Below are 27,267 nucleotides of genomic sequence, written 5' to 3' on the forward strand. Positions count from 1 at the left end.
TTTTACTTTTCACTCATTCCCATCAGTTTCTCTAGACGTTTGCCTTAATTTCATGCAGCATTTCCTCAGAGATGCTATTGCACTCTGGTTTGGGCTTTTTTGCTCCTTACAGAATGCAAAATATGGGATGTGGGATCTACAAGTAAGCTGTCACAATCATAAACAAGGGCCATTTTTTGTTTTGGGGAATCTTTTTGTGAAGCAGGGCTTTAGGTATATCAGAAGTCAGTCAAGAGTTCTTGTCTGTAAGGGTGCCTCAGCTGCTCCAAGGAGCAGTTGCTTACAGAGTTTAAARTATGAAGCATGTGCATTAACCTGTAGCATGATACTTGTCCAGTTGTGGGGTAACTGATGTTTTTCATTATTTTATTTGCTGTCCTTGCTGCCTTTTTGATTGCCTTAAGCATGCAAATCTTGCTGTTCTTGTTGGGTGGCTGCTGGTCAGCCCTAATGTGATGTTCTTCCCATTTAGCTTTGATGCTTAAGACCTGTGCTGTGCTGGCACAAGTCACATGCATATGTGACCTGATCCTAAGCTTTCTCTAACACATGGCGACATTTTTTGCACTAAAATAAGGTGCTCATTTCTATGGGCTTTCTATTCTGGGGTTAGCATCCTGCTGATTATCCACTGCCCACAAAATTTCTGATAGGTTAATATCTTCATTTAATTCCAGGTCCCTGTGTTTTTGAGACTTGTAGCATTTCTATTAAAATCTTTATAATAAATAAAAGGGATGTAGGTTCACAGAGTGAATGAGACGCTTGAATTCTGTTCTTCATTCCCTATTTGAGTTTTGCTGATACCTGCTGTCTCTGGGATATCCTAGAGAATATGTCATCCCAGTCAGCTTTTTCTGCAGCTGTCAGTGCTCTACCACTCTCTAAAGGTGTTACTGAGGAATTTTTAAACTAATGGAGCACTAGAAGCTTGGCTTTATCTTGGTTTAGGTTAAATATTTTCTTGTGTGGTTCTTCTGCCTAATAAATCTGAATTCCTCGTCCTACAACACTATTCACACACATGTCGCGTTTCTGCCTTGTTAGATCTTGTGCATGGCAACGGGAATATTTTTGAATATGCTGCCGTCAGACATAGAGATCCTTGTCTTCARCATCTCTCCCCTCCTCATTCTGTGCGGGGCTGATAGTCATCTGTAGCTCTTTGCCGGTATTTGTAAAGAGACTGTTTGGAGGCCTTATGAAGGACGTGACTTTCATCTCTAAATCTATATGGTCCCACTGGCATCACAAACGCAACTCTGAAAATCTGTTTGTTTCCATTAGAAGCTCTCGAGCTACAGTTTGGCTAAGATGCCTGGAAAGAGGCCAGAAGCTAGGCTGGAGAATGGGAGCCATATCTCTAGTCTCTCCACAAAACTTGGAAACATAACAAAATAAGTTTTGGTGGAGTCAGACTGCCAGGGCCAGGAAGTCTCAGTGTGCTCTGCAGACGTCAAGTTGAGAGTTGAGGAAAGGCTGTCTGCAAGAACAGATCGGGGTTCAATATGCTCCAGCTTTGGAGAAATAGTTGGGTTCATTCTCTGCAGTGTGGTTAATGTCAGGCTCCCCTTTCATTTTAATGAAACAGACTGCCTTTAATTTCCCGTAAGCAGGTCTGGTTACTTTAAATTATTGTAGAGTCACCAAGCTAGGAGTGAATGTGTCCAGACCCATGGTGTGCATGACTCAGTTACAAACAGCAGTAGTGTTGCATGTCACATACTGTTCAATAAATCAGCCAATTAATCTTGCCAGCTAACGTGGCTGACTGTGAATCTCCCACTGCTAACCAAAAAAAAAAAAAAAAAAAAAAAAAAAAAAAAAAAAAAAAAAAAAAAAAAGTAGTTCTCTAGTTAGTGAGTTAGTGGAACTGTTTTGTTCAGCTGACTGTATAACCAGATGGTCTCTGTGAGCTGTATCTCTCTGAAGTCAAAGTTGTCATGAGCTGCTTTTATGTGCAGCTTTTGTAAATATATGTATATATATTTTAATGAGAAAAATCATAGAATGGTTGAGGTTGGAAGGGGTCTATGGAGATCAGCTAGTCCAACCRACCTGCTCAAGCAAGGTCACCTAGAGCATGTTAGACAGGATTGCATCCAGGTGGGTTTTGAGAATCTCCAGAGAAGGAGACTCCAACCTCTCTGGGCAACCTGGTCCAGTGCTCTGTCACCCTCACAGTGAAGAAGTTCTTCCTCATGCTCAGACAGACCCACTGTGGTTCAGTTTGTGCCTGTTGCTCCTTCTTCTGTTGCATGGGACAAATGAAAAGAGTTCAGCTCCATCCTCTTGACACCCTCCCTTAAGGTTTTTATAGACATTGATACGATCCGCTCCCAGCCTTCTCCAGGCTAAACAGGCCCAGCTCAGCTCTTGCAGTCCTTCCTTGTAAGAGAGATGTTCCAGCCCTCTAATGGTCTTTGTAGCCCTACACTGGACTCTCTGCAATAGTTCCACGTCTCTCTTGTACTGGGGACGCAGTACTCCTGATGAAGCCTCCCCAGGGCTGAGTAGAGGGGCAGGATCACCTCCCTCAACTTGCTGGCAACACTCTTCCTAATGCAGCCCAGGATGCCGTTGGCCACCTTGGCTACGGGRGCACATTGCTGGCTCATAGTCACCTTGTTGTCTACCAGGACTCCCAGGTCCTTCTCTGCAGTGCTGCTTTCCAGTAGGTCAGCTCCCAGTCTGTCCAGGTGCATAGGGTTATTCCTCCCTAGGTGCAAGACCCTGCACTTGCCTTTGAACCTCATGAGGTTCCTCTCTGCCCAACTCTCCAGCCTGTCCAGGTCTCTCTGAAGGGCAGCACAGCCCTCAGGTGTGTCAGCCACTCCTCCCAGCTTGGTATCATCAGCAAACTTGCTGAGGAGGCACTCTGTCCCTTCTTCCAGGTCATGGATGAAGTAGTTGAACAGGACTGGACCCAATCCTGACCTGTGGGGGAGACTGCTAGCTACAGGCTTCCAACTGGATTCTGCATTGCTGATGATGACCCTTGAAGCTGTACCTTTCAGCCAGTTCTCAATCCACCTCTCTGTCCACTTGTCTAACCCACACTTCCTGAGCTTCTCTAGGAGGATGTTAGGGGAGACAGTGTCAAAAGCCTTGCTGAAGTCAAGGTGCACAATGTCCACTGCTCTCCCCTCATCTACCCAGGCAGTCATGCCATCATAGAAGCTATCAGATTGGTTAAGCATGCTTTGCCCTTGGTGAATCCATGCTGAATACTCCTGATCACCTTCTTTTCCTCCAGATGTTTAGAGATGACGTGCAAGACTAGCTGTTGCATCACCTTTYCAGGGATGGAGGTGAGGCTGACTGGCCTGTAATTTCCTGTGTCGTCCTCCTTGCCCTTTTTGAAGACTGGAGTGACACTGGCTTTCTTTCAGTGCTCAGGCACCTCTCCAGTTCTCCAGGACCTTTCAAAGATGATGGAGAGCAGCCTGGCAACAACATCTGCCAATTCCCTCAGCACTTGTGGATGCGTTCTGTCAGGGCCCGTGGGTTTGTGGATATCAGATTTGCCTTAATGATCTCTAACCTGATCCTCCTCAACTAAGGGAAAGTCTTCCTTTCTCCAGACATTCTCCTTTGTCTCYGGGATTCCTGAAGCCTGACTTTAGCAGTGAAGACTGAAGCAAAGGAGGCATTCAGTAATTCTRCCTTCTCTGCATCCTTCATCACCCACCCCATTCAGTAGTGGGCCCACATTTTSCYCAGTCTTCCTTTTGCTACTGATGTATATGAAGACGTCCTCCTTGTTGTCCTTGATATCCCTTGCCACATTTAATCCCAAATGGGCCTTAGCCTTCATTGTCACATCCCTGCATACTTGGCCTGTCCCTTTTTCTGTAGTCTGTGTACTTTTTCCTGTTCGAGTTTTGCCAGGAACTGTTCATCCATGCAGGTCTCCTGCCTCCTTTGCTGGACTTCTTTCTCCTTGGGATGCACTGCTCTTGAGCTTGGAGGAAGTGATGCTTGAATGCCAGCTCTCCTGGACTCCCCTTCCTTCTAGGACCCTAACCCATGGGATTCTTCCAAGTAGGTCACTGAAGAGGCCATAGTTTGCTCTCCTGGAGTCCAGGGTTGTGATCCTGCTTATTGYCCTGCTTCCTCCTTCCAGGATCCTGAACTCCACCATCTCATGGTCACTGCAACCAAGGCTGCCCCCAGTCTTCACATCTCTAACCAGTTCTTCTTTGTTTGTTAGTACAAGGTCCAGCAGGACATCTTTCCTTGTTGGCTCCTCCACCACCTGTGTCAAAAAGTTATCATCAGTGATGTGCAGGAGCCTCCTGGACTGTTTGTGCCTAGCTGTGTTATCTKTCCAGCAGATAAGAGGATGATTGAAGTCCCCCATGAGAACCTGTGTGACTTCAGGCTTCACCTATGAGTCTGTGATCATGAGGTTACTTCCAGCTGTCTGTAGAAAGCCTCACTGACTTCCTCTTCCTGTTAGCCTGCCCTTTAATCCCTGCATGTAAGCTCTTGACTGCCTAGGGGTGGAGGAAGAGCCAGAACTTAATACATTCCAGCTGCTCTCTCATGTGAAGAGCAACTTCACCRCCTCGCCTTCCTGGCCTGTCTTTCCTAAAAAGCATGTAGCCGTTCATGACAACATTCCAGTAATGTGAACTGTCCCACCATGTCTCTAATTGCAATGAGGTCATGGCCTTTCAACCACATACAGATCTCCAGTTTCTCCTGTTTATTCCCCATGCTGCATGCATTGGTGTACAAACATTTCAGAGAGGTAGAATGTTGATAGCAATTTCCTTTTCCCTGGATGTTCAGAGTAAACATTTTAAAAGTATATTAATCTTATGTAGTAATCAGAAGAACACATTGTTTGGAAGGGACCAGCTTACTGTGAATCAAAAGGGAACCTTCTTGTAGGATGTCTTTGTTAGTGTGTGAAGTTGGGGCTTATGTTGAGAAGCCTGAAAGTTTTGTGACTGTTTTGTGACAGTTGGCCTTTCCAAGGAGCAGTCAAATGTTAAGACTACTGAAAAGCTGGATCGTGATTTGTTAGATATGGACAAAACAGAGAAGCACAACCTCAATGTACTGCCAAATTGTGGATCCTTACTAAAACCAATTTGTGTTTATTGCKTATTGCGGAAGTCYATCTAGTCTTGTTAAGGCGACATGGAGTCCTTGACSACACTGGTATCAGATACGATATTTTGGGGGAGAGCTTTACAACTAGCTTTGTAATGCTGACTTTGTAGTCTGTTACTGCTGCATCCTTTTCATTATACTGTGTGTAAAACCTGGGGTGTCTGCCTACATGTTAGAACAATTCCAGTGTTAAATATCTGAAGGAGGTGTATTGGCTGCCYGCTTCACTTATTACTGTAGTCAAAAAATAGTGGAATTAGTCTATTTTCAAGCTACTTGGTCTAGTTTTGCCTTTTCCGTGATGTAGTTGAGTAGCATTGCTCTGTCAACAGTTAATTCCTGAGATGAACTTCCATTTTAGATGTTTCCATGTGAATGGAATAGGCAGTGATCACACAACTGTGCTGTTTTTTTTTCCCTTTACAGCTACACTAGCTTCCAGTGCCAGATGCTCTGTCGGCACCTGTGTCTAAAGATTTTTCTGACAAGGCCCTGAATTTGCATCTGTTATCTCCCATCAGCACCAGCTTCTTTATCTGCCGTGGGACTCATCCAAGCTGACCAGTGATCTTCAGTTTAGCTTAGTAGAAGGTTGGATTTGTCTTTCTCACGGACCTTACAAGACACTTCATGCTAGATCAATATACACTGGAGGAATGAAAAGYTTGATAAAGGGAACTGAGCTGTATGAATGTAATTCTTACTAAAACAATTCAATAGCTCTTTAATTAGCAAACCAAGATAGTTATGGTTAAGGAGCAACCAGCTGATGGACACTTCTGATGCAGTTTTGCAGGAATAGGTGCTAGCTCTGATATTTTGATGCTTCCTATAGTGGGAGAAAGTAACAGTTCTCCAAAAATTTTATGCTTTGCCCTTCCAAGTGGAGGGATGGGTTTTTGTTTTTTTTTATCATCTGCCATGATGGAAATTAAGCTTTTAAAAGCAAAACCAAAAAACTCCTTGCTTGTTTTGCCAGTTCACATGTTCCACCCTACCTCTAGATTTTCTTTCCTGCATTGGGAGAGAASACGCAGAGGGAAAGCGGGGAGTGCTCAGGCACGTAGGTGAGAYGCAGTGACGCCAGCTTGCAGGCACATCTGTGGACCATCCAACAGACTGCTTGGCAAGGCAGTTTCACGGCATGGTTCACTCAAGGGGATGCAAAGGTAGCTGCTGCTTAGGAATTGCTCCTAAGGAGCATCTTTTTCTCTTCTCAGCCCTGTCCTCTGGCATGGTGTGTTCATTCTGTGGTTCCTATTAGAAATAAAGGTGTTGTGATTATTCCTTTAACTTTTTTTTACACATATCCCTCCTCCAAAAAAAGAGGCAGAGGCTTGCTGCGCAGTGACCATCTGTCAGTTTCTTCTCTCTCACTGTGGAATTAAATATTTAATAGCCTAAAATAGTGTATGACTGTTTTACCTTAATGTAGGCAATGAAACAAAAAACAAACCATAGGCAYGGAGTCAAAGTCCTGATGGCAGATCCATATGGTCTCTTAGGAAAGGACTAGAACTCCTTTAAGTAGTCTGGRATATGATCTGTTTGTCAACCATAATAGTTGGACTGGTTTCAACAACCTGTGTCAACTAGTTGTGTTTCCTTGTCATCAATCCTGTGAGAACTTGGTGTCATATATTAAAGTGCTTCATGAATGCCCTTTGCTGTAAAGCCCATATGAACACGCACAAATGTGCCTGACGCCCAGGATTCAGTCTAGGCCATTTGTTGGATCTAGTTTTATTGGTGGAGGCAGGATCTACATATGCCCGTCTTGAATTTTTTCTTGCCAAACGGCAATTGCCTGAGGGTGAATGTGCAGTAGCACGCCTATGCCCAAGTGTGATGGATATTCCCACAAATTAGGTTCTGCTCTATAAACAGTTCTCTCCAAGGCTATTCCAGATGTTCCTTTCCTCTCTCAGGCTGGTTTCTCGGCTGCTGGGCTTCACTTTGCTCTGAGGCTTTGCACATCTAGTTAAATCTGCTGCTTCCATACTCGGAGGGTGAAATAAGCTCTGCTGCTGGCTCAACAGGATCCTGTTGTATCTCCTGTGGCTGCCAGAAGCARTTCAAGTCTCCAGCATGTTTGCAGTGTTGGACCAGGCACTTGAGCATGCAACTCATGTACTCCATGAAGTTAGCGGAGCAAAGGCCTGCTTTTTCAGCATTCACAAAGGCTTTTAAATACTCACGCCACATGGCCCACAGGAGGACAAGTGGAGGAGCGCTRTCTCCACCACAGCTGACGGAGTGTCTGCCTGTGAGCATCAAGAGTGGGGAGGCTGATTTTGGCGGGGTAGAACTGAGTTGCTTGGCCATGGTTAGAGAAACAGAYACAGGTTCTAGCTCCTGAGATGGTTGTGTGGCTTGGGCAGCATACTGAAGGACAAAGCTTTTGCTTTGCGCAGGCTGTCCCCAGCTCACCCAACAACGTCCCGGGCTTCCCCTACTTGGTTTGGAGGGACTCAAGTAATTTAGCTTCTGGGATCACTCTGGAAGCTTGCTAGGCTAGTTGGGTCACATTCAACAACCGGGATTGTGCAGGTGGCACGCTGTGGCACCACACACACAGCAGTTACGCTGGCAGTTTCTTGTGGACCTTTTTTGCTTATTGTCTCTAATCCTAGGGACTTTAGCAGGAATRATTTTCTTTTTTTCTTTTCTTTCTTTTTTTTCAGGCTGATTCCACATTCTCTCCTTCAGGTTATACTCTCCTACAGCTTTGACACAGAACATCTCTTCCAGAGCCTCCTTATTGGAGGCTCATCTTGGATCAGGAAATAGTGCCCATATTCCCCAGTCTCTGCTTTTCACTCTTCAGCAGCTGCCTTTGGCTCAAGCTGCTCTTTCCTGTCTGTAACACAGGCATATAGGAGTGCGTGGCCAAGCTTTTATCTGTGCCTGTCCCATCATTTGGCTTTTGGCTGCAGTCTGCTAATGTACCGCAGCAGCAGCTGCATTCATCTCCTGCAGCTCCTACAAGTCCTTTGCATACGATGGTGTTTCCAAGCAGACAGATCGAGGTGCATGTGGGGATACTGGACTCTCCTTTTTATTAACTGTCGTGATTTGGTGATGAGCACGCGAGCTGTGCTGCTCAAACCTGTTGTGAGACAGGTGGATCAAACTGCCCTGAGCTCTAGGGGAAAACCAGTGTGTTACAATTTGTGATGCCTCTTAAGCTTTAAGAGACTGTTTGCTTAATCTCCTGCTGTAGCTAGGTTACTGGAGCTAATGAGCCAATATGGTGAATATGGAGAATTCATAGGACACCTTTTGAACACCAGCCATTACTTTAGGTGGAATTGAAGATCAAATGGAGGTGGGAACTGCTGTAGTCTTACTCAGTGCCATAAAAATGTATTAAATCCATTAAGTGTTTGACATAATTTTGCCGAAGGGAACTTGAAGGCACTGTTTGGAAAMGCTTCTAGAAAGCTACTGCACTGCTTGGAGAGGACACATGCCGAAGCTGTTGGGGCCAGGGAGCTGGTCCCTTTCTCCTGGACCTGCAGCAGGACCCGCAAGGCTGGGGCTGATTGCATGGAAAAAGTATGTTGCAGAAGGATTGCTGCATGCTGCAGTTGCATGATGTTTCTCCCAGTCCTACTGCTGTCAGATCCAACAGATTTTGCCCATCTGCCTCTGCAGCATCCCCCAACTGAAATGGAGACCAAATGTTGAGACCTGAAGACAACTGTTGTTTTTTAAAASCTTTTTATCCCTGTCATAGTGCTGGCTGGAAAAATAAATAGTGGTTCTTACTATAAGCGTTGCTTTGCTGAGGAGTTGAAGCAAACRTGGTTTGCTGTGGGGATGTATATTTACAATGCTTTAACTATTTTGCTCCCCAAAGTGATGTATGTTTGTCCCCCAAAGCCTTTTCTTGAGAACAGGGAGGATGGTTATAGTCTATAGTATATAGATTCTTGGTCTAGATCCTCTCCCRAAGGAGGTGGTCTTGGTTGAAAAACACTTCCACGCAGCCAAGAAACTGCTTTTTATGTTGTGCTTCCGTGCAAATAAATAATTCACTGTGGTSTGAGGAAGTATTGCCTTTCCAGTAGCAACCAGTAGCTATATAGGAATGAAATTTTTGTTCCTGTATTTCAAAGCATCTGTCATCTCTSCTTTGTAATTGCTCATGTCGTGCATCATGCCGTCACTGTGTGCTCTGTGTTTTGAAGGTAAAATGGAGCACTGCTTGTTTTCAGGTTTCTTTTGGCTGCGCTGACATGATGATCAAGTTCCCGCATAGTGACAGCTTCTGCCTAGGCACATATTGTGGAAAAAATGGTGCAAAAAATATCCAACAGAAATATTGTTGGAAAAATTTTTTTGGTTCAGTAGTAGCTTATTTTTAAAATCAGYTGGCAGATGAGTCACACCTTCCCCCTGCCGCCGCTCCCTCGCAATCCCACCTTGGCTCATGTGATTCATAGCAGCCCAGTGTCATCGTAGCTTTAGGCGACAGCTCAGCTGAAGCCCGTAGCCTCTCTGCGCTGTCATTGATGCTCATGCTGGTGCTCTTCCCTGCCATGGGTAGATAATATTGGGGCCATCGGACGTCAGCTGTGATTAGCCTCCATGGTGCCATGTTSGAAACCGCAGCCTTCATAACTAGGAGAGGAGCCTGATGTGCTGAAGAAGCCCAGGAGAGCAAGAACATCTCCAGCCCACGCAGTACGTTAGTCATAGCACACAAGCCAAGCAGCGTATACTGAATCAGGGAGGGATATGTCGTTACATATATGATTTCGAAGGGTTCTGTAGTTCTGTTTTAATTTTTGCTGTGTAAACAAGTTCACCTCTAATGAAGTATAGAGTCTGTGTGTTTACTTTTGGACCTTTTTCTGTTGCACAACTCGCAGGAGTGAAGCAGTCTGTTTACTTGTGAGGGAGTAGGACCAAGAAAAACGAAGGTGGTATAAATAACAGCCTTTTCCATAGTCTAGTCAATATTTGCATGTATATTTTTCAGTGTAGCTGTCTGCATTCCATACTATGTATTAAGTTAGCTCTTCAGGATTGCCTGTTTAGCGCACTTCTCGTTCTGTGTTCAGATCTTCCTTTCATCCGTGACCTCCTGCATGCTGTGTATGTGCCAGTATCCCTTATGGAAGAATTCCTTCCGTGCAGGTTGCACAACACTGTCACTTAGTAGCAATTAGGTTGGGATCATTTTAATAAGACTTGTTATATGTGGATGTAAACAAGTTACATGGAGCGTGCTGTCAAATAGCAGCTATTTCATGGGGAGCTCCCTTTGTGCAGCGCTTTTCCCCAAGGGAGTTAGAGTAACTTGAGGGTTAATGCAAGAGGTCTACAGCCCTATTTAATTAAGCACCACAAACGTATATGTTAGCCGTTGCTGTGGCTGCTTTAATCTTCAGAAATCCCATTCGTCTTTGCCACCTTCTTTGAACGGACGGAAGCTGAGCATCCTTAATGCTGGGTGACGATCAGGGAACTGAGACAAGGAAAGATCGTCCCAGCAGAAAGGTGCCGGTCTGGGGCCCGAGGGAGGTGCTGGGGCTTGCCTCTCCACGCAATAAAGTAGGTTTATGCTGGCTAAGTTGCGTCCTGCTTCACTGTATGGAAGAGTTTGTTCATATCTGTTACGGTTCAGAACTCCAGATGGGTGCTACAGCCTCTTCCTTTAAGTATTTGGAATTATTGAAGAATATCAGCGTCCACTTGCTGTAAGAGCTTAATCAATAACTTGTTCCTGAGCACAGTAGTAACACACAACTGACTTCCCTTTGTACCAGAAGCAACTTGCCTCTTTTGGGTCACAGCTGTGCGTTTAAGGGTTCCCTACTTCAAATGCCTGGGACAGACCCCTAGCACTTCTGTTAAGCTATTGGGTTAGTTTTATAATGGCAAGGGAAAAACTCTTCTACGATCATTCTCAAATCTTGCAAGCGGTTGCCAAGAAACTTACCATTGGAGATAGGTTTGAGAAATCTCCTCAAGAAATAAGTAAGGTGTAGTCAGYTGAAAATTGCTTGGTGGTTTGTTTGTTTTTCTTTTTTTAATCAGCTTCAAGTGCAACATGCACAGAGATCCCCAGCAGAGTTAGCTGCATCCTGGAAGGGTGGGTGGTGATTYAACAGCTCCAAGCTTTTGTATTTGTCCTTTATAAAGTTAAGGTAGTGCAAGGAAATTTGAACTTGCGGGAACTTTGACTTCAGAGCATTTGAATTGCAAAATAAAATATAGTGGAGTACTGTAACATGCCGGCTAAAAGCCTGCCCGCTTTCAAAGTTGGCTTGCTGTTGATCCCGGAGGAATGATATTTTGCTATCTAAAAATATTTGGTTTCCAATGTGGCGGTTCCCTTGTTAAGAAGGGCTTGCCGAACATGCACAGTTCAGCATCTCTTAACATCAGGAGTTTTGACTTCCTTTGGCTAAATTTAAGCTTTGTCAATTGGAAGCCATCTCAGATGCTTTTAAAGCAAGGCCATTAATATTTGAATATGAGATTAGGGCAGTTTCCTTTTTATATTTTGAAAAGTCCTCATGCATAACTTACTCTTCCGGCATTCATTGCAGTAGCTGCAAATCAAAAGCCACCTGCCCTGTGCAGCTCGTGGAGGGCAAAGGCAGCATGCTGGGAAGCTGAAAAATCCCGTTCCTGCAGACAGTTTCCTTGGTGTGTGACATGCCCCATGATGGCAGTCATAAATCAGTAGTCGTCAGACTCACCCACAGTGTCCGGTAGACTTCCGTGCGTTGCCCTGGTAGATGGCAACATCTGATAAGAGCAGGTAGCGAGACGCACCACTTGCCCAACTGCTGTAATGATTCGGCTGAACGTGGAYGGGGGGACAGGATGTTTCTTTCTGGGCTGCTTTTGGTGCTTGCTAAAAAACTCCAAGCTGAAATTCCTTGTGCTTGTTAGCAGCCCACGTTTTGTGGACTTTGTACGACTGAGCCGTTTGAGCGAAGGAATGAAAATACCAAATGCTTTATGTATAGGTAACCTTCAGAATTGGTACGTCTATGTCAAGTAGATGTAGACAATTAAGGTGAGGGTAATTAAAACTGCAGTGAGGATGCAATAACCAGTTTGTGCTGCTGTTCTTTACCCCTTTCCTCGCCTTTCTACAAAAYAATTTTTCCAGCTGTTGAGATTTTGTGGCATAGTCTTTCCCTCAAAACTCTGTTCTTAACCTGCTCGTGCTCAGCTGTCTTACTGCGGTAAACCAAAAAAGATGAAATCTGGAGTTAGCGTATCATTTTGTGTGCTGACACGGGTTGGGGCTGAGCTGTAAACTTAAGCTGTCGAATTCCTTCCGTGTTATCGTCGCAAGAGGCAGCGGCGGCTTCACCCTGTTTCGCAGTTGGCCRGCGTGCTGCAAGCTTAAAGCGTCGCTTAACTCTGCTGTAGACTTGGCGCGTGGCTGGGAAGGAAGCAGGGAGTCGGTAAGAGCTTGGCATCCAGCAGAGGAGGAGACGGGGATGAGCCAGTTAAGAGCGGTGGCCACCTGGGGTTTGGTGTGATCAAGTCAAAGCGTTCCTCTGGACAGCGGAGGAGCGATTCAGCAGAAGTCTCTTGTTACTGCTGCTTTCTTAGCATCTCTCATCCTCCCTGGACTGAGGGTGTTTAAGCCGCTGGCTCGTTCGATGGGCTCGGGCTTGCAACGACAGCGGGTCGGTCACGTCCGAGAGGCGATGGAAAGGCTGCGTTGGTTTTAAGCGCCGTTGTGCAGCCGCCCGGCGTTGGTGCTTCGTATCTCCTTCGTGAGGCTTTGGAGGTGACTCTGAGCGTTGAACGCTCGTGCTCCGTAAAGCAAACCAGCCCCGCTGCGTGGGAGCCGGCCCRGAAAGACGACTCCTTGGCTGTATTTTAATTGCATAAAAGCTTTTATGCAAAGTCCGTCATCTTCCGTAGGTTACCGTAACCCTTGACTTTAACCTGCAAATAGTTCAAAACCTGCAGCACCTCCCTTGTTGCTGCCTTCCAGCAAAGACGCCGTCTCCATTGCGTGCACAGAGAAACCTTAAAAGCAAAGCAGACTGGAGCTGGAGGGCAGAGGAATAATTACACAAAGTTAGGCCTTTTGGTATTTTCTTCCACTCTCATCCCTGTTTCCCAAGCGCGTGGGAAAAGGTAGATAATTAAAGCTTTTTTTTTTTGGAATAGTTTAAAATATCTATTCTAAAATTATATAATGTTTTGATCTTCCTGTTAAGCTGTTGTCTGATACGCCAGCTGCCACCATCGCTGGAACAGGCAAAAAAAATGCCTAAAATCCAATAGTCCTTTGGAGCCTTTCAGGGAAATTTTCTCTTSACATTACAGGGAAAATACGGATTTCAGCCTCCAGCTCCCTCCTCTACCTGGCCAAAAAGGCAGATGACTGTTTTGCGTTTCTGTTTTTTTTATTATTATTATTATTCTCTCTTAGAAAATGAAATAGAATTTTCACTTGACTGCAGTTTACCTGCTACAGTTTTTTTTTTTTTGGGAAAAAAAAAAAAAAGGTGCTTCTGGGTAAATTTTCCTGCAGCTCAGCTTTCTAACTAGCTCTAGTTCTTCCCCCTATCTTTTGGCCAGATAAAGTGCTGGTGTGCTTTAGTCATCTAACACCGTGCTGATAGCGTTGGTCTGAGCAGAGCTAATGCTTGCTGTAAATTGTATCTGTTGGAAGCAATCGCGTGGTTTGTTTAGCCGGGTCGTCAACGCGACTGGCTTTGAATTGCTGGGATACTTGGAAAGGTGAGCGCTTGCGGCTCTGTGCAATAGCCAGAGATGGAGCAAAAAGCTTTCATTTTATGTTTTTTTTTAATTTTTTTAACCGTTCAGCTGAATTTAATTTTTATTTTATCAATAAAAATGTGAACGTCCTCTTGGTACCCTCTCTAAAACCGCTTCTTTCTTTGTGTGCATGGAGTTATTTATTGGAGTCTAATTGTGGTATCAGGAAACCAGCTTGTACAACTCAAGGAAAATGAAATGCCACCTCATTTGAATAACACAATACTTGGGAAAATTGTTTTTCTGTAGCTGAAGTCAAATCAAATTGTTTGGCTCTTTACCAGCAGCGAGAACAAATATGTTCTTCCTTCTGTCCTTCCCCTGTCTGTTTTTCTTCTGTTCCTTTTCCCACACCTTTTTGGTAGATTCAAATACTAACAAGCTACTTGAAACGCGGCAGGCTTTCAGTGTAGCCTGTGCTTCCCGAGAAGATGCACAAAATACGCTGGTTTTCTGAAGTGCAGCTGGAGTCCTTGGAAAGCCTTCGTGCAAGCCACTTTTTTCTTGTGAGCGTCTAGGAGGTGAGAGCGGTGCTGTCCGCTGGGGGCACCCGGCTTGCGTGCAACTGCCGCACCGCTGGGTGCCGCGTGCCGTCCCTTCCCTTCGCAGCCCCGCAGCGAGGGTCTTCTGCGATCAGTGGGTGACAGAGGACGGGGCAAGCGGTGCTCCGCCGAGTGCCCCTTTTCCCCGAGGAACCAAAGGCAGTGGGCGGTGGGGGAAGCCAGCTGCTTCCCAGGCACCGTCGCTGGCTGCGGGAGGAGAAGGTTTTCGGACAGGCCTGTTGTTCTTCACCCATCCAGAGGATATTTTCTTGAGTGGGAAAGATCTAAGGGTAAATCAGGAGCTGTCGAACCAGGGTACTGAAGTGCAGGAGAGCAAGGAAAGTATCCGGGAGCTTTAGGGTAATGAGGCAGGCTGCGGACGCTCGTGATCACCGAGCAGGTTGGTCACCTCCGAGATGTCCCTCAAAGCAGCAGGAGAGGAGCTGCGGCAGAACCGGTCACCCTCGGATTGCATTTGCCGCTGAGCCGCAGCTGTGCTCTGCCCTCTGCTCAGCCCCGCTTCTGCACGGTGGCTTTTTGTGGCGCACTGGCTTTCTATTTYGGGGGTGTTTCGTCAATCTGACGCCAGTTCAAATTTTGCCAAACCTTACGGTGGTTAATGAGATTGCGACAGGCCCTCTGCCCTCATCTCTTCGTGCTGCCTGCAGCATAGCTGCACCTGAGTCGGTGCCAGAGTCACAAATGGCATTTTTATGGTGGTTTTACTTTGCACCTCAGCTGCTACGTGTTTTCCTAGAGCAAACAAGATGGGACTTTTGCAAAAGTACTCTAGGTCATCCAGAATCTCTGTCCTGCCCCAGACTCCTCTGGTTAATGTTGTAGCTAAAGAGAGTGAAGGATCTTGTTAAAGTGAGAATTGTAATTAAAACACTTACGTTTGCAGGTGTTAACTTTCCTGAACAGATTAAGAGCTCTTGATTGGGCTTGCAGTAAGTGCCCGGGGGCAACTGGCATGCCAAGCACTGTTCCAAAGAGTAACACCAGCCTCCTCATTGAGCTGAAGATGCTCTTCATGATCCCACTGGTGGCGGCTTTACAGGTGACAGGGTCRTCCTGGTCCCCGGACATTTTGTCTAAGTTCTTTTGCATCCCCGTCACCTGTTAATGAAAGGTTTTACTAGCAAACCATCCTACTCCTCCAGCCTGGCTCTTGAAGGAGCACCGAGTGGTGACGTGTCCCGACGGTGCTGCGGGAGTGGCAGCACTAATAACCTGTTAAAACTTGGTGACCTTCCTGCAAAGAAACCATGYTAAGCAACCAATGGCACGACAGGCAGCAGCTTTAGGACATGTATTAAAATCTGTCTGTAAGAGAAGTCATCGGGCTACGTCCTGTATTCTGGGAGACTCTTGCCGCACTTGCTCATCTTAGGCTAAATCTAGGCTACCCCAGCCTTCCGTCTGGTGAGCAGCACAACCAAAACCTTCATACACTGCAACCCCTTAAGCTGAAACTAAATACAATAGTGCTCAATGCAAAATACCCTATTTTTGGAACAATATGTTGACTTTCTTTGCCTGGACTCCCAGGACTTGAGTCCCTTTCCATCCTTACTGTTAAGTATTCTCCACTGCAGTGGGTCAAGTTAAAAGGGGGCCTGCTCTTGGTTTGGTTACGATTTAATTATTGAACTTGAAGAGCGAGCTATGAAGAACATGCGGCCCATTTTACTGAGAAACCGTAATGGGAGAAGGTGAAGAACTAGAAGGGAATTACAGTTTGTGAGGAGCCTTTGATGTCTCTTGCTCGTTATTTAAATCAAGGAAGATTAAATATTGCTTTTACTTGATAACCATGTCTTTGTGTGGCTGGCTGATTGATTTGAGGCTTATAGTCTTATTCTCAGGCCTTGAAAATTGTACGGGGAAGGGAGGGTGGTTTTCACCTCCATCCCCAAGATCACGGATCACAGAAGAGGAAGGGACCTTTGGAGATCATCTAGTCCAACGCCCATGCTCAAGCAGGGTCACCTAGAGCACGTTGCACAGGATTGCATCCAGGTGGATTTTGAATATCTCTGGAGAAGGAGATCCATCTCCTGCAATCGTGAGAGTCCTGAAGGCCGTGCCAAGGGATTGCAAGGAGTGTAGAGCTGCAGCGAGGAGCCCTTTTCGCCTATGGTGGGCATTAAATCAGTGCAACGTCACCAAGTATTCTGCTGCAAGTTTTTAGTGGTTTCCAAAATTTTTATCAAAATGTCGTGGCCATGGCAAACTACCTGCTACTGTCTTGGGGGAATGATTTTTTTTTTATTCATTATTATTCCCTCTCCCCACAAAGCTTTGTGTTGGTCCTGAAACCAGAGCAGTCCTACTGAAGGGCTATARTAAAAAGCTTTTGCAGTCTTATTTCAAAATAAACCATCTCAGAAACCTGTTAGTCAAATATTGAAATGACCTTCAGGAAGACTTTATTCCAAGTATTAAAGCTATCTTAATTTTTCTCCCATCATGCTGTTTTTATGGTAGACGCATTCATAGTCAGAATGAGCCTTTCGCCTGTKGAACATGGCTCGTAAATGTAAGCTGTTAGCTAGTATATTGGTATAGGTTTAAACCTGGTATCTCAAGGCAGGTTTTAAGAGGTTAAAAGATGAAGTCTCGGCCCAGTTGATGTCGATAGCAAAGCTTCTGTTTCAGCTAGGATTTTGTTCTGATTTGAAAATTAAGAGAAGGGTATATCCTCATTAGTGTAATCAGCTTAAATGGTTTGACTACTCTAAAGCAATTTTGTTTAATTTGTTTGAAACATGTTTAATTTTAGCTATAAATATTCAGCACTTATTCAGTTGCTATTTATGCTATTTATCGTGTAATTTTGTGGTTCTGTGACTTGTAAAAATAAACCTTTCTGCTCTAAATGAGGATTTTGTGACAATCTGCATGCTATTCATCAGTGTTGCTTTAAAATCTCGGAGAATGTTTTTGGCGCACTAATGCTGCGAGGGGGCTGTGGTGTCTTCTTGCGATGCATTTTTATGAAGAGTACTTCTTGCCACTCTTGGAGAGCATGTTCCTGCATCAAGCATCAAGCATTTATTTGATGTTGGATTGCTTTCCCCTCCCTCCATCTTCGGGTATCTAATTTGGGATTTCTTAAAAGTGTCTCCCACTGCAATAGCTGCGTTCTCAGCTTTGAAGCCTGCATCAAGAGACATTATGAAATCTGAGTAAAACAAACTATATTTTTTGTTCTTGAACACATTGAAGACATCAGCTCCTCTTTATTTGGAAATGCTACATCTAAGGGCGGTGCAGACCGGTGTCCTACAGGAGCAAAAACTGGTGATGAAGAAGCTAATAGTGTTGTTTGGTTTCTTACAAAACGTGACGGTCTCCTGTAGATTTGATGTATGAAGATTCAGCGTTTGTGCCTCCACTGCTGTAGGTGTCACGTATAGCTTCCTGTCCTTGCCACCTCATCTCTTCTTGGGTGTATTTTGGGCTGCTCACTATTGCACCAGGTTTATTCATAGTCTCTGACAGCATCGGCGTATATTCTCTGCCAAAGCAGATGGTTTCCGCTTTCAGCGCCTTCCATTATGGAGCGGATGCCACAAAATCGAAGATTTCCCTTGAGCGTAGCCTCTGATTGGCATCTCCCTCTGCCATTCGCCTTTTCAYGACTGGTCCTGGAAATGGTTCTGCACTGCCCGTATGACCTGTACATCTGATGCCTGGGCTAACGTGGCTTGTTGGAATATGCTGATGTCTGACAAGGTATTAAAGCTGTTACTCATGCCGCAAAAATAAACATGGTAGCAAGACAGCACATCTTGAATCAGCCTGGACACTTCCTCTTGGGATGGAAATTTGCTGAAAGGTGTAGTTCCCTGGTGTTAATCCAGTTCAAATGAAGGGCTCTCCAAGAGGGGTGGACTTGTTCTTAGTTATTCTTCCCTTGCTTGTATTGGGTCTGGCTCTCGCTTTTCTGGATTAGTCACCTGATCCAACTTACTGCTTGACCACGAGAGCGTGGAGCAGCAGTGGGATGGGTGAGGGTGGGGTGAGGATGAGATGGACCCTTTTGGTGGCAGTCTGCAGGAGCACTGGATTTTTAGCATCTTGGCAGGCCCAAGTCGCGTGGCTGTATGGGAACGTGGTGGTAGCGAAGTCTGAGTTCTGGGCTTTGATGTCTGATGCTGCGCTCGTTCCAGCTACAGCGCTTTCATCTCTGAAATGCTATGCTGGGTTTTCACTAGGCTCAGCTTGATTTTTTCCAGCGCATTGCACTGCTGAAATAGCAGAATTTGCCTGTAGATTCCAGTTCAGTGATCGCTGTGCATTTGTTGGATTGACAAACTTTTCACCAGAGCAGGTAGAGCAGGGCTTTTCATATATGGTTGAGCCAAACTGCTCAACAGCATGACTGAAGCAGTTAGGCAAGTGCAGGTGATTTCTACTTGCAGTAACTCCAGCTGTAATAGGCTACTTCTTCTCCAAAGGAGAATCTGCACGTGTCACACGTTGCCTTTCTTGCCTTAATGTTTTGATTTTGTGTTTAAAGCCGCAGAGGGATTCCTCRTTTAGATGTTATTCCACTCATTGCTCATGCTGAACTGCTCATGGTTTGTGTTTAAAGCATCGAGTTGTACCTTTACGTCCTCAAGATGAGACTCGGCTCTGCCCATGGCTTTTCATCCTATGCACTTTGAATCCAGAACTGCTCATCTAAAAAAAAAAATGCCTTCACAGGACAGTGGCTTCATTTAACCGTATCAATATCTGCCAACAAACCTGCTTTGCATTAAAACCCTCAAATTTGACTACTCGGACAGAGGATACCTTTTCCTCAAACAACTTACTTGGTTGGAAGCGTTCCTCTAAGGGTTTACAAATCTACTCGTGACATTTGTGAAGTTTGRGTCGTTCACCATGGAGGTGGACTCAGTGGGACCAGCACACATTGCTTGCTGCTGAAATGGAGCCAAGCTACGTCCTGAATTATGCAGCTGAGCATAAATGAAATTTTCTRTAAAATCCCCTAAGCTGTCTCTTCTTACTTTATGCACGGTTCATAAAAAGAATTGGTTCTGAAATGCCTGTATCTTAAGTTCCCAGAGGACCACCCAGATCATCTAGCCTGATCTGCCTGCTTGCACCCTGCTGGCAGCAGGCACCCTTAATATCTGCATCAAGCTTCAGTTTCGAGCTGCGCCACTTCCTAAAAAGGTACCCAACGTTGACTTGTGTTTGAGCAAGCGAGGATGTGTTTACCTTGTGTCCCTTCTAACTTTCTGTGGTCTGCCGGTCGGGAGCTGGTGGGGGGCTCTGTAATGCTGCCRGAGGTACCTTGCTTGATGTTTTCACCGGTGAGGAGGCATCTCCGCTGACCGCAGCACCTTGCTGACTCTCCTCCCTCTCCCTGGCAGACCGAGGTGCCCTTTCCGCACTGTTGCTCAGCTCCCCCGAAGGCGRCGGTAAGGTTTTGCCTGGAGTTGGGGAGGAGATGGGATGCGTTGAGACAAATCCCGCGTTAGCGGCGACTGCAGGGGTCGGCTGCCGAGCTGACTCAATGCAGCTTTGCGGGAAACGCGATGCCCATTTGGATCCAGGTTGCCTGAGTTTTTTTTTTTAACCTTCTTAGCTACAGCTTTACCTTGCAGTGGCTCCTGTCTAGAGCGGAGCCTTTCTGAGGTTTCATCCTGCCGTGAGAGCTGAGAAGGGTACTCCAAGCTCTTGCCYGAAATGCTCTGAGTTGATGCTAAAGCAAACTCAAGGGGTTAGCAACCTTAGAGAGCRCTAAATAGCTGTGTTGCTCCCTTTCCAATATGAAATCCCAGTCTTTTCCATCTTGCTGTAGTTTATCTTCCTGGTCCTTATGTCCAGTAGGAATATAATTATAATTGCAAGGATCTCTCTTTATTGAGGAAGGTTATAACTTCACCCCTTTTCCCTCGCTCTGGTATTCTTYGCCTTCCGTAAGAGCCTGTCTGAAGTTTTATTCTCCAGCATCCATTAATTGGCACACTCCTACCTTGAGTGATTTCCTTCCTGATTTGCACTTTTCAAGTAGAAATCAYGATACAAGTAGTCACTGCGTCTATATCTTGAATTTATAACGATCTCATTTTTAAACTTTTTATAGAATATTCCATTAGTCTCTGTTCAATAGAGGTGATGAGCTGGGTATTAGGAAAAATCTTTAAAATCTCTCTGTTTTGGGGCTCTGCCCTTGTGGCTGCCTTTTTTTTGGTTAAGCTGGGAATTCCCGTGGTACTCCGTAATACCTCATTAAGGTATCCTGCCCGCTGATGCTTACTACAATTCCCCAAGCACGTGACTTAACAAGATTAAACCCATCCTAGGATAATCTTTGTCAAGCTGTAGTTTGGCCTTTTGGAGTAATTTATACGACTATACCTTCTGTAACGTTTAAGCRTTGGTAATCTCCGTGCAGCATTTATTGCAGCGTTGGCAAGTTGCTGAGTGCCGGCAGGCGGATTAACACGGCTTCCCCGAAGCTAAAGCAGGGCTTAAAGCTGTGACGTTTCCGACCCGCTCTAGRCACTAGCGTTTCTGGTTTCGCTACCTTTGCCCACGTTGGGCCAGGCTGCACGAGCACGTCACGACACCGGTATGAAAAAGTAGAGTGACGCAAAGAATTTAATTCTGGTGTTTGAGAGCTTGGAACATTTTTTGCTACCTTTAGCGTTGCTCCCTTATTTAAATAAATGTTTGCATGCATTTACTTAAAATGTACCATAATGTTTATAATCACTCGCCTTTCAGTCYGCATACTACATAATTTATGGACCTCTACGTGACTTGCTTGTGTGCAAACAGGCTTTGCGCGAGGTAGAGCACCCCATAGCTAGTTATTACATTGAGTAGCGGGACATTGTACCTTCGTGTAGTCAAAGCGAAGGCGTCTCTCTGACGCAACATAAAACCCTGTGTTTCAAAATGAAAATCCTTCCGTTGGGTTTTGCTTATGAGAMGTAGACTGAAAGTACGTTGCAATGCAGATAAAGTCTTTCCCACAGCTTGCTAGCACTAGCAGGATGCTGAGTGCCTCTACTAGGTGCYGGTTAGAAATATTTGCCGTCAGCCTTGCGCTGAATTCTCCCCTGTAGTGACTGAGCCGCTTTTCCTTTTTAACTACCAAGAACTAGTCCAAGCAGTGCTGGGCAGCACTGATCAATCCAGTAGGTGGTCAGACTCGGAGGCTGGTTTTTCCCCCCTTTTTTGGCGTCTCTCAGAAGTTAATAGACACCAAAAGACGCTGTCAGCTGAGATTAAATATTGCATGCTCTTGCTGAGAATATRTTCCTAAGCTGTTGGGTGAGGGAGGGGGGGCTCTGACTTGTCCCTGTTGTGTGTCAAGAGTCTTATATGTGATTTAGCAGTGTTTTACAGATACGCGTAACACTTGTGATTGCTTATTTTTGCTTGGAGATGGATCACAGTGTAAATCTTTGCTCTCTTTTGAAGGAGAACTTCCTCTCTTGTGATGATTTACGCATAAACTTTGTGTAAGGTTGTGCTTAATAACAAGTTGTTGGCCGTGCAAGATCGAACAGAAAGGACACTTGAGAGGTGAAAATTAAGGTGCTGCACAGGATCTGCACCCAGGAGGAAAGGTATTAATGTTGTTCTGCTGACTGATTTCAATTTTTTTCRTGTTCTTCCAGCTGAAGGCCTTCCCCAGGTGTATTACTTTGGACCGTGTGGAAAGTACAATGCCATGGTACTAGAACTGCTTGGTCCGAGCTTGGAAGATTTATTTGACCTCTGCGACAGGACGTTCACTTTGAAGACGGTATTAATGATAGCCATCCAGCTGGTGAGTATCAGAGCTGGCAAGGCTCTGCCAGGCAGCTCCACGGTGACGACTTGTGTTTATGTCAGTCCTGGTTTAGCTGCGCAGTTGGGTTCCTACAGTGCAAGGTTCACAGAATCACAGAATGGTTGAGGTTGGAAGGGACCTCTGGAGATCATTCAAGGGCGTCTGTTGGTTTGAGAGAGAATCTTCTTCCATCGGATTTGAGGGGAAATTCYTTCTTAGGAAGGAAAGGWCGAATTATGCTCGAAGCGAACTTGCTCCTTGAGTAGCGAATTCAGCAAAGTCTAGATTTTTCAGAGATTTGTATYCTTACTGCTTCTTGCCCTGATTCCTACCCAACTCCCTCCCTCTGCTCAGACACCCCTCAAAACATCTCTCTCCTTCCCTGGTCCCCAGGACATGCAAGCATAATGCCCTCCCGCAGTCCTCCTGGTTGTGCTGCTTCGGTGCTACCAGGGTGCTCATAGACTGAAACCTCTCAAGGTGGTGGGAGCTGAGCTTGCTTCAGCCACAATACTAGCATGGGAGTCTTCTGGGCCAACTGACCTTCACAGGACTTGTGTGAATTTGAAGTCTGTACCTTGGTCAAATTTGGTTGAAATTAGTTGAGAAAACTAACAGTTCTGTGGGCAGCATTACAGAAGTCTCTTTTTGCCTAAGGAAAGCAAGCTGAAAGTGATAGCTTTGATTTGTGTTTGTGTTCAAAGTGAACTACATGAAAACAGGAAATATTAAATATGGTGAGTGAATGCCTGCGGTTGAGTAGTGCCAGTCAACTATTATTTCAGTTTGGCTCACTGGTTTTCAACCTGTGGTCTGCTATAGCACAGTCTCAAAGGGAAAACCGAGGCCACAAATGCAGAAGTTTGAACGACGCTGGCCTGGCATTAGACTCCTGAAGCTGTGGCTCCTGCAGCTGAGCAGCCCGCTTTTCTGTGGCTTTGAGTGTTCCTTGTTCAGTGGAAAACCAATTTATAGTCCYGTTTTTGAGTAAACCAAGTGGCATGAGACTGCAAAGCTTAGTTGTACTTCGTATTTCCTTTTGGTTGTAAAGATGCATACCAGAAATAGTCTTACCATGGAGCAGCTTTTCAGTAAGTACTTAAATAGCTCATAGTCTCTCCTAAAGAGTGGGAACAGAAAACGCATGCAGATACACATTTAGGTGCATATGTGTAATATAGGGCAAAACTGGGTTGTAAGAACTCCAGTCAGTGAATTTGACAGACTTGTATCTCCTACTGCTGTATTAACTAAATTTCCTAATACTTGTGGGTATAATTTTATTCCAGCAAGACTGCTGGGGAAATCAAGACTGATATAGCCACCTAGGGTAGCAGTTGGGCTCTAGTTGGAGGGTCTTCACCAGCATCATCTGCTGGTGAGTTGGCAGGCCAGTCAAAGTCACAAGATCCAGGCAGTGATACCTATTTGGAAAACAGATGCTTAGCTATTCCCGGCTTGCCAGATAGTGGGTGGTGTATGGAGACAGCAAAGGCAATTGCAATAGCGTTGATATTCTCTAGAGGCAGTGCTTCTTCACATGAGGAGATGTTTTAGGACCTTGCCAATCTTTTTGTGAAGAATAAATGAGATACCAACGTGGAGCATATGCATTTAAAGAGACAGATTTAGCATCCTTAGCTATGCCCCATCTCCACCCTGGGAAGTTTCCCAGGAAAAAGGCTCAGCTGGCCCTCTGCAGCCTGTTTTCCAAAGGGATTGGCTCTTCTTGCACAGCTGGAATGAGAACCCTTTGCGAAATCCACAAGRCTTTGAGGGAAGCTGTCTTGGATTTATCTTATTTCCTGCACTGCATCATTAGTTACTGTGCCACGCTCTGGTATAGGAGACACGTAAAAGAAGAAAAGTTGAACTGTCAGATTCAATGCTATTACCTCCATAAAGTGTGTTTTGCTGTCGTTTTTGACCAGCCAAGCCTGCTTAAGCTGCTGTAATTCTCATCTCAGACRCGAGGAGACATAAAACTTTGCTGCCAGGCTTCAGCGCACTGCACGAGCAGTGATGTTCTCCTCTGATGCTTGAGATGCCTGTTAACAAAGTTAATATCCAAGGGGACTCCTAAAAATGTGAGGGCCCTGCCCTGCAGTAGGAAGTGAGGGGCAATATAGCACTTCACAGAGCAGAGCTGCTCTGGTTCTGTTCTTGCCAAGAAGGRCACAGATCTATTTTTTAGCCCTGGAAGACCACCCAAAGGTTAAGCAGTGCTATTTGCCTAGGAGGCCATCTAGAGAAGCAATGCAGCACGTGGCGCTGGCGGTTCCYGGGTGACCCCAATGCTGAGAGTTGCCTTTGCGCTGCCTCCCCCGCCACAGGCTCAATCTCCTCTCCAGAGGGGGAGGACGGTGAGATCTGCTGCAGATGTTTCGGTGCACGTGGAGCGGCAATGCCGGCAGCAGGAGGAAGTGAGTGGGCCGTTCTTCCCTGGTTTTCAGCGATAAAGGTGTACTGCTCCTTTGCTAGTGAGATGCAATCAGTGTGTGCTCCTTGCGGTGGTGCGTGATTTACTTTTGTTGTGTACCAGGTGGTCAGTTTTTACCCAGACATCCCCAAAAAATGGCTTTTTTAACAAGTGTATATGCTCAGCTGTTTTTATTTAGCCTGATAGGTAGCAGCCCCTCAAGGCTGAGGTGGACCCTTAAGCTTCTTAGATGTTAGAATAGAGAAAATCCATCTAAGAGAAAACTTTTTTTTTTAAAAAAAAAAAGAAAGCAGTGTAGCTTGTTGTGTTTAGCTACATGGGAGAATTTAAACATGCAGTTTTCCTTCCCTGGCTGAGAGAGATGGAGCTTTGATGATGATGGGTCTTCAAGGAAGAGAGAGAACCCGTTTCGGAGTATCCTCAAATTAGATGACACAGTAAGAAAGTCCGTCTCAATAGGAGGATGAGACATGCAGGCTTTGGGGTTTGTCACTAGACTTGCATGTTTTTCTGGTAAGCATGTTGTATTAAGAGCTGTGGCACTCGATTATCAAATAGAGCCTAGCAGAATCAGACGTGCTCTTTTTCTTAGTCTAATGCGGTGTTTTGCACTTCTCGTATACCTCTGGGCAAAAACCTATGCAGAAGCAGTCTTCCGCTTTTTTCTTCRCCAGTAGAAAATTTTCAGCTCTGTTGCTCCTGCAACTTGTGCGTCTCTGATGCTTTATATTGCTCTGTTAAGAGCATCAGCTTGGAATTGCTGCCTTCATCCTCTGTGTGCAGCTGGAACAGATCGAGTGTCTAACGTTCCTGAACTAAGAAAAAGCTTTGAAATCAAAAATGTGTTCACTAATGCCAGTCCTCAAAGCCAATAAATCACTGCGAATGTTACAGCTTTGCGGAGCTGGCTCAGTGGTTGGGTTGGGGAAAATGCTTTTTGTTCCATCTTCCCATTTTTCACTCTGGGCCRGGTCCAGCATGTGTGATGGTGTGCTGACAGCTCAAGTTTATCATGTGCACTGTCATTTCCACCCTTGCTGCCAGTGCTTGCAGTTGAAGCCAATTGAGTTCAAGGCCTGTTGTGTCAGGCACTGTGCAAATACCTGGCCTCTGGCTGCAAATCTAGACCAAGTCACTCTGAAGAGTTTGACTTGGGAGTCAGACCTGTGACCRTCTTCTGTAAGAGCCACCAAAACAGCCTTTAAAGTGGAAGAATTTTTAATCCTTTCTCATCTGATCTCCATTCAGATGGGTGACTTGGRGCAGAAGGGTTCAGATTTATCAGAGGTGCCTAGAGATAGGATTGYCAACAAGATCAGATCCTTAGCAATTACCTTTTTGGAGACTTCTCCTCCTTCAGCTGCGTGATGGGTACAAGCCAGGCTGAAGGTYGCGCCACACTGCTTTCCTGGAGCTGGCTATTTCTTTTCATGCAGCAAGGCTGGAAGGGAGATGGAGCACCCTTAGCCACCAGATCCCCTTCACTGGCRGATCTAGGAGCCATAAGCAGGGCAAGCGTCCTGTCAGGCTCAGTAAAGCAGGGAGGCTACTTCAAGGAAACATCTCGCTGACATGGAGAGCCAATGTCAGCCGCTGCACGCAGTGTTCAGGCAGCAGATCAGGTAGAATCCAGCCACATGGAAGTAGAGAAAAAGCAGTATGAAAGAACCGGCAGCTATGTGCAATGGGAGCAAACAAGGCAGGTAAATATCTCCAAACACTGCTGGAGCGTGATGCTTCATCTGACATCTTAGCTGTCCAGACTCTGCGTTGTCTTGGCCAATGAGACTTGCCATGAGTTTGTAAAAAAAAAAAATGCTTTTTTCACAGCTGTGTAATTGCTGTTGGCAATTACATATCTGTGTAATTGTCAAATAAGCCAGTCAGGCTTTGTTTGAAAGCTTGTTATGTGTGGAGAGGCTAGGAAATCCTTTGTTCGAATTTTAAGGGTTGCATCTTCACTTGAATTGCCTCCTGACATACCTTTTTGTCTTCCAATCTGCTGATGTGTCATGTAGGTGATTCAACACATGACAAACGGCCAAAGTGCATAGCATCTGTTCTGTTCTGCTTCATCCTATAATTGATTCGAAATAATGGCTCTTAGCTGTGAAACCCATTTTCTCAATGAGTTGAAATAAATCAGTACTTAAAATGAGAGGGGAGGGGAGCTGCAACGCGTGCTGTTAGCCTTTTTGAAGAGCCTTTGAACAGTCTTACTTTCCAGCCCTGAGGCAGCTGCAGTCCATTTTTTCCTATCTCCTGCCCTCCCTGCTTAGCACGTCTTGTTTTTAAGGACAGCCGTCCCCTCCTGCCYTTTAGTTCTTTCCAAGTGGGGGTCATGCAGCAGGGATGAAGAGTATATAGAAGCCTGATCACTAGCCTTATTTTTCCCTCTTGATGTTTGTCTAGGGCAAATCTGAGGTTTTTCTTAAAACTAAGATGTCTACTAAACCTCTGGGAGTAGGATGGAGTATTCCTAAGTACCATTGCAGGGATGAGGCTCTGATTTTGCTGTCTCCAGAGTTAAAGAGCCTCGTTTGTTTTGTCTGGGCAAACATACTTAGGTATCCGAAATG

General features: G+C 45.4%; 1 protein-coding gene across 4 annotated transcripts in view; it reads left to right on the top strand.

Annotated features, from left to right (window-relative positions):
- Nucleotides 1-27,267, top strand: part of CSNK1G1 (casein kinase 1 gamma 1) — a 126,594-nt gene that overhangs the window by 69,586 nt on the left and 29,741 nt on the right. For all 4 annotated transcript variants that reach the window (XM_085300703.1, XM_085300704.1, XM_085300702.1 and 1 more), the window contains one exon: nt 22,094-22,245. In XM_085300703.1, coding sequence (XP_085156829.1) covers nt 22,094-22,245 — 152 coding nt within the window. The remainder of the gene's footprint in view (nt 1-22,093; nt 22,246-27,267) is intronic.

This window comes from Rhea americana, unplaced genomic scaffold (assembly GCF_003343005.1).
Source record: "Rhea americana isolate MKP2758 unplaced genomic scaffold, rheAme1 scaffold_168, whole genome shotgun sequence".
NCBI lineage: Eukaryota > Metazoa > Chordata > Aves > Rheiformes > Rheidae > Rhea > Rhea americana.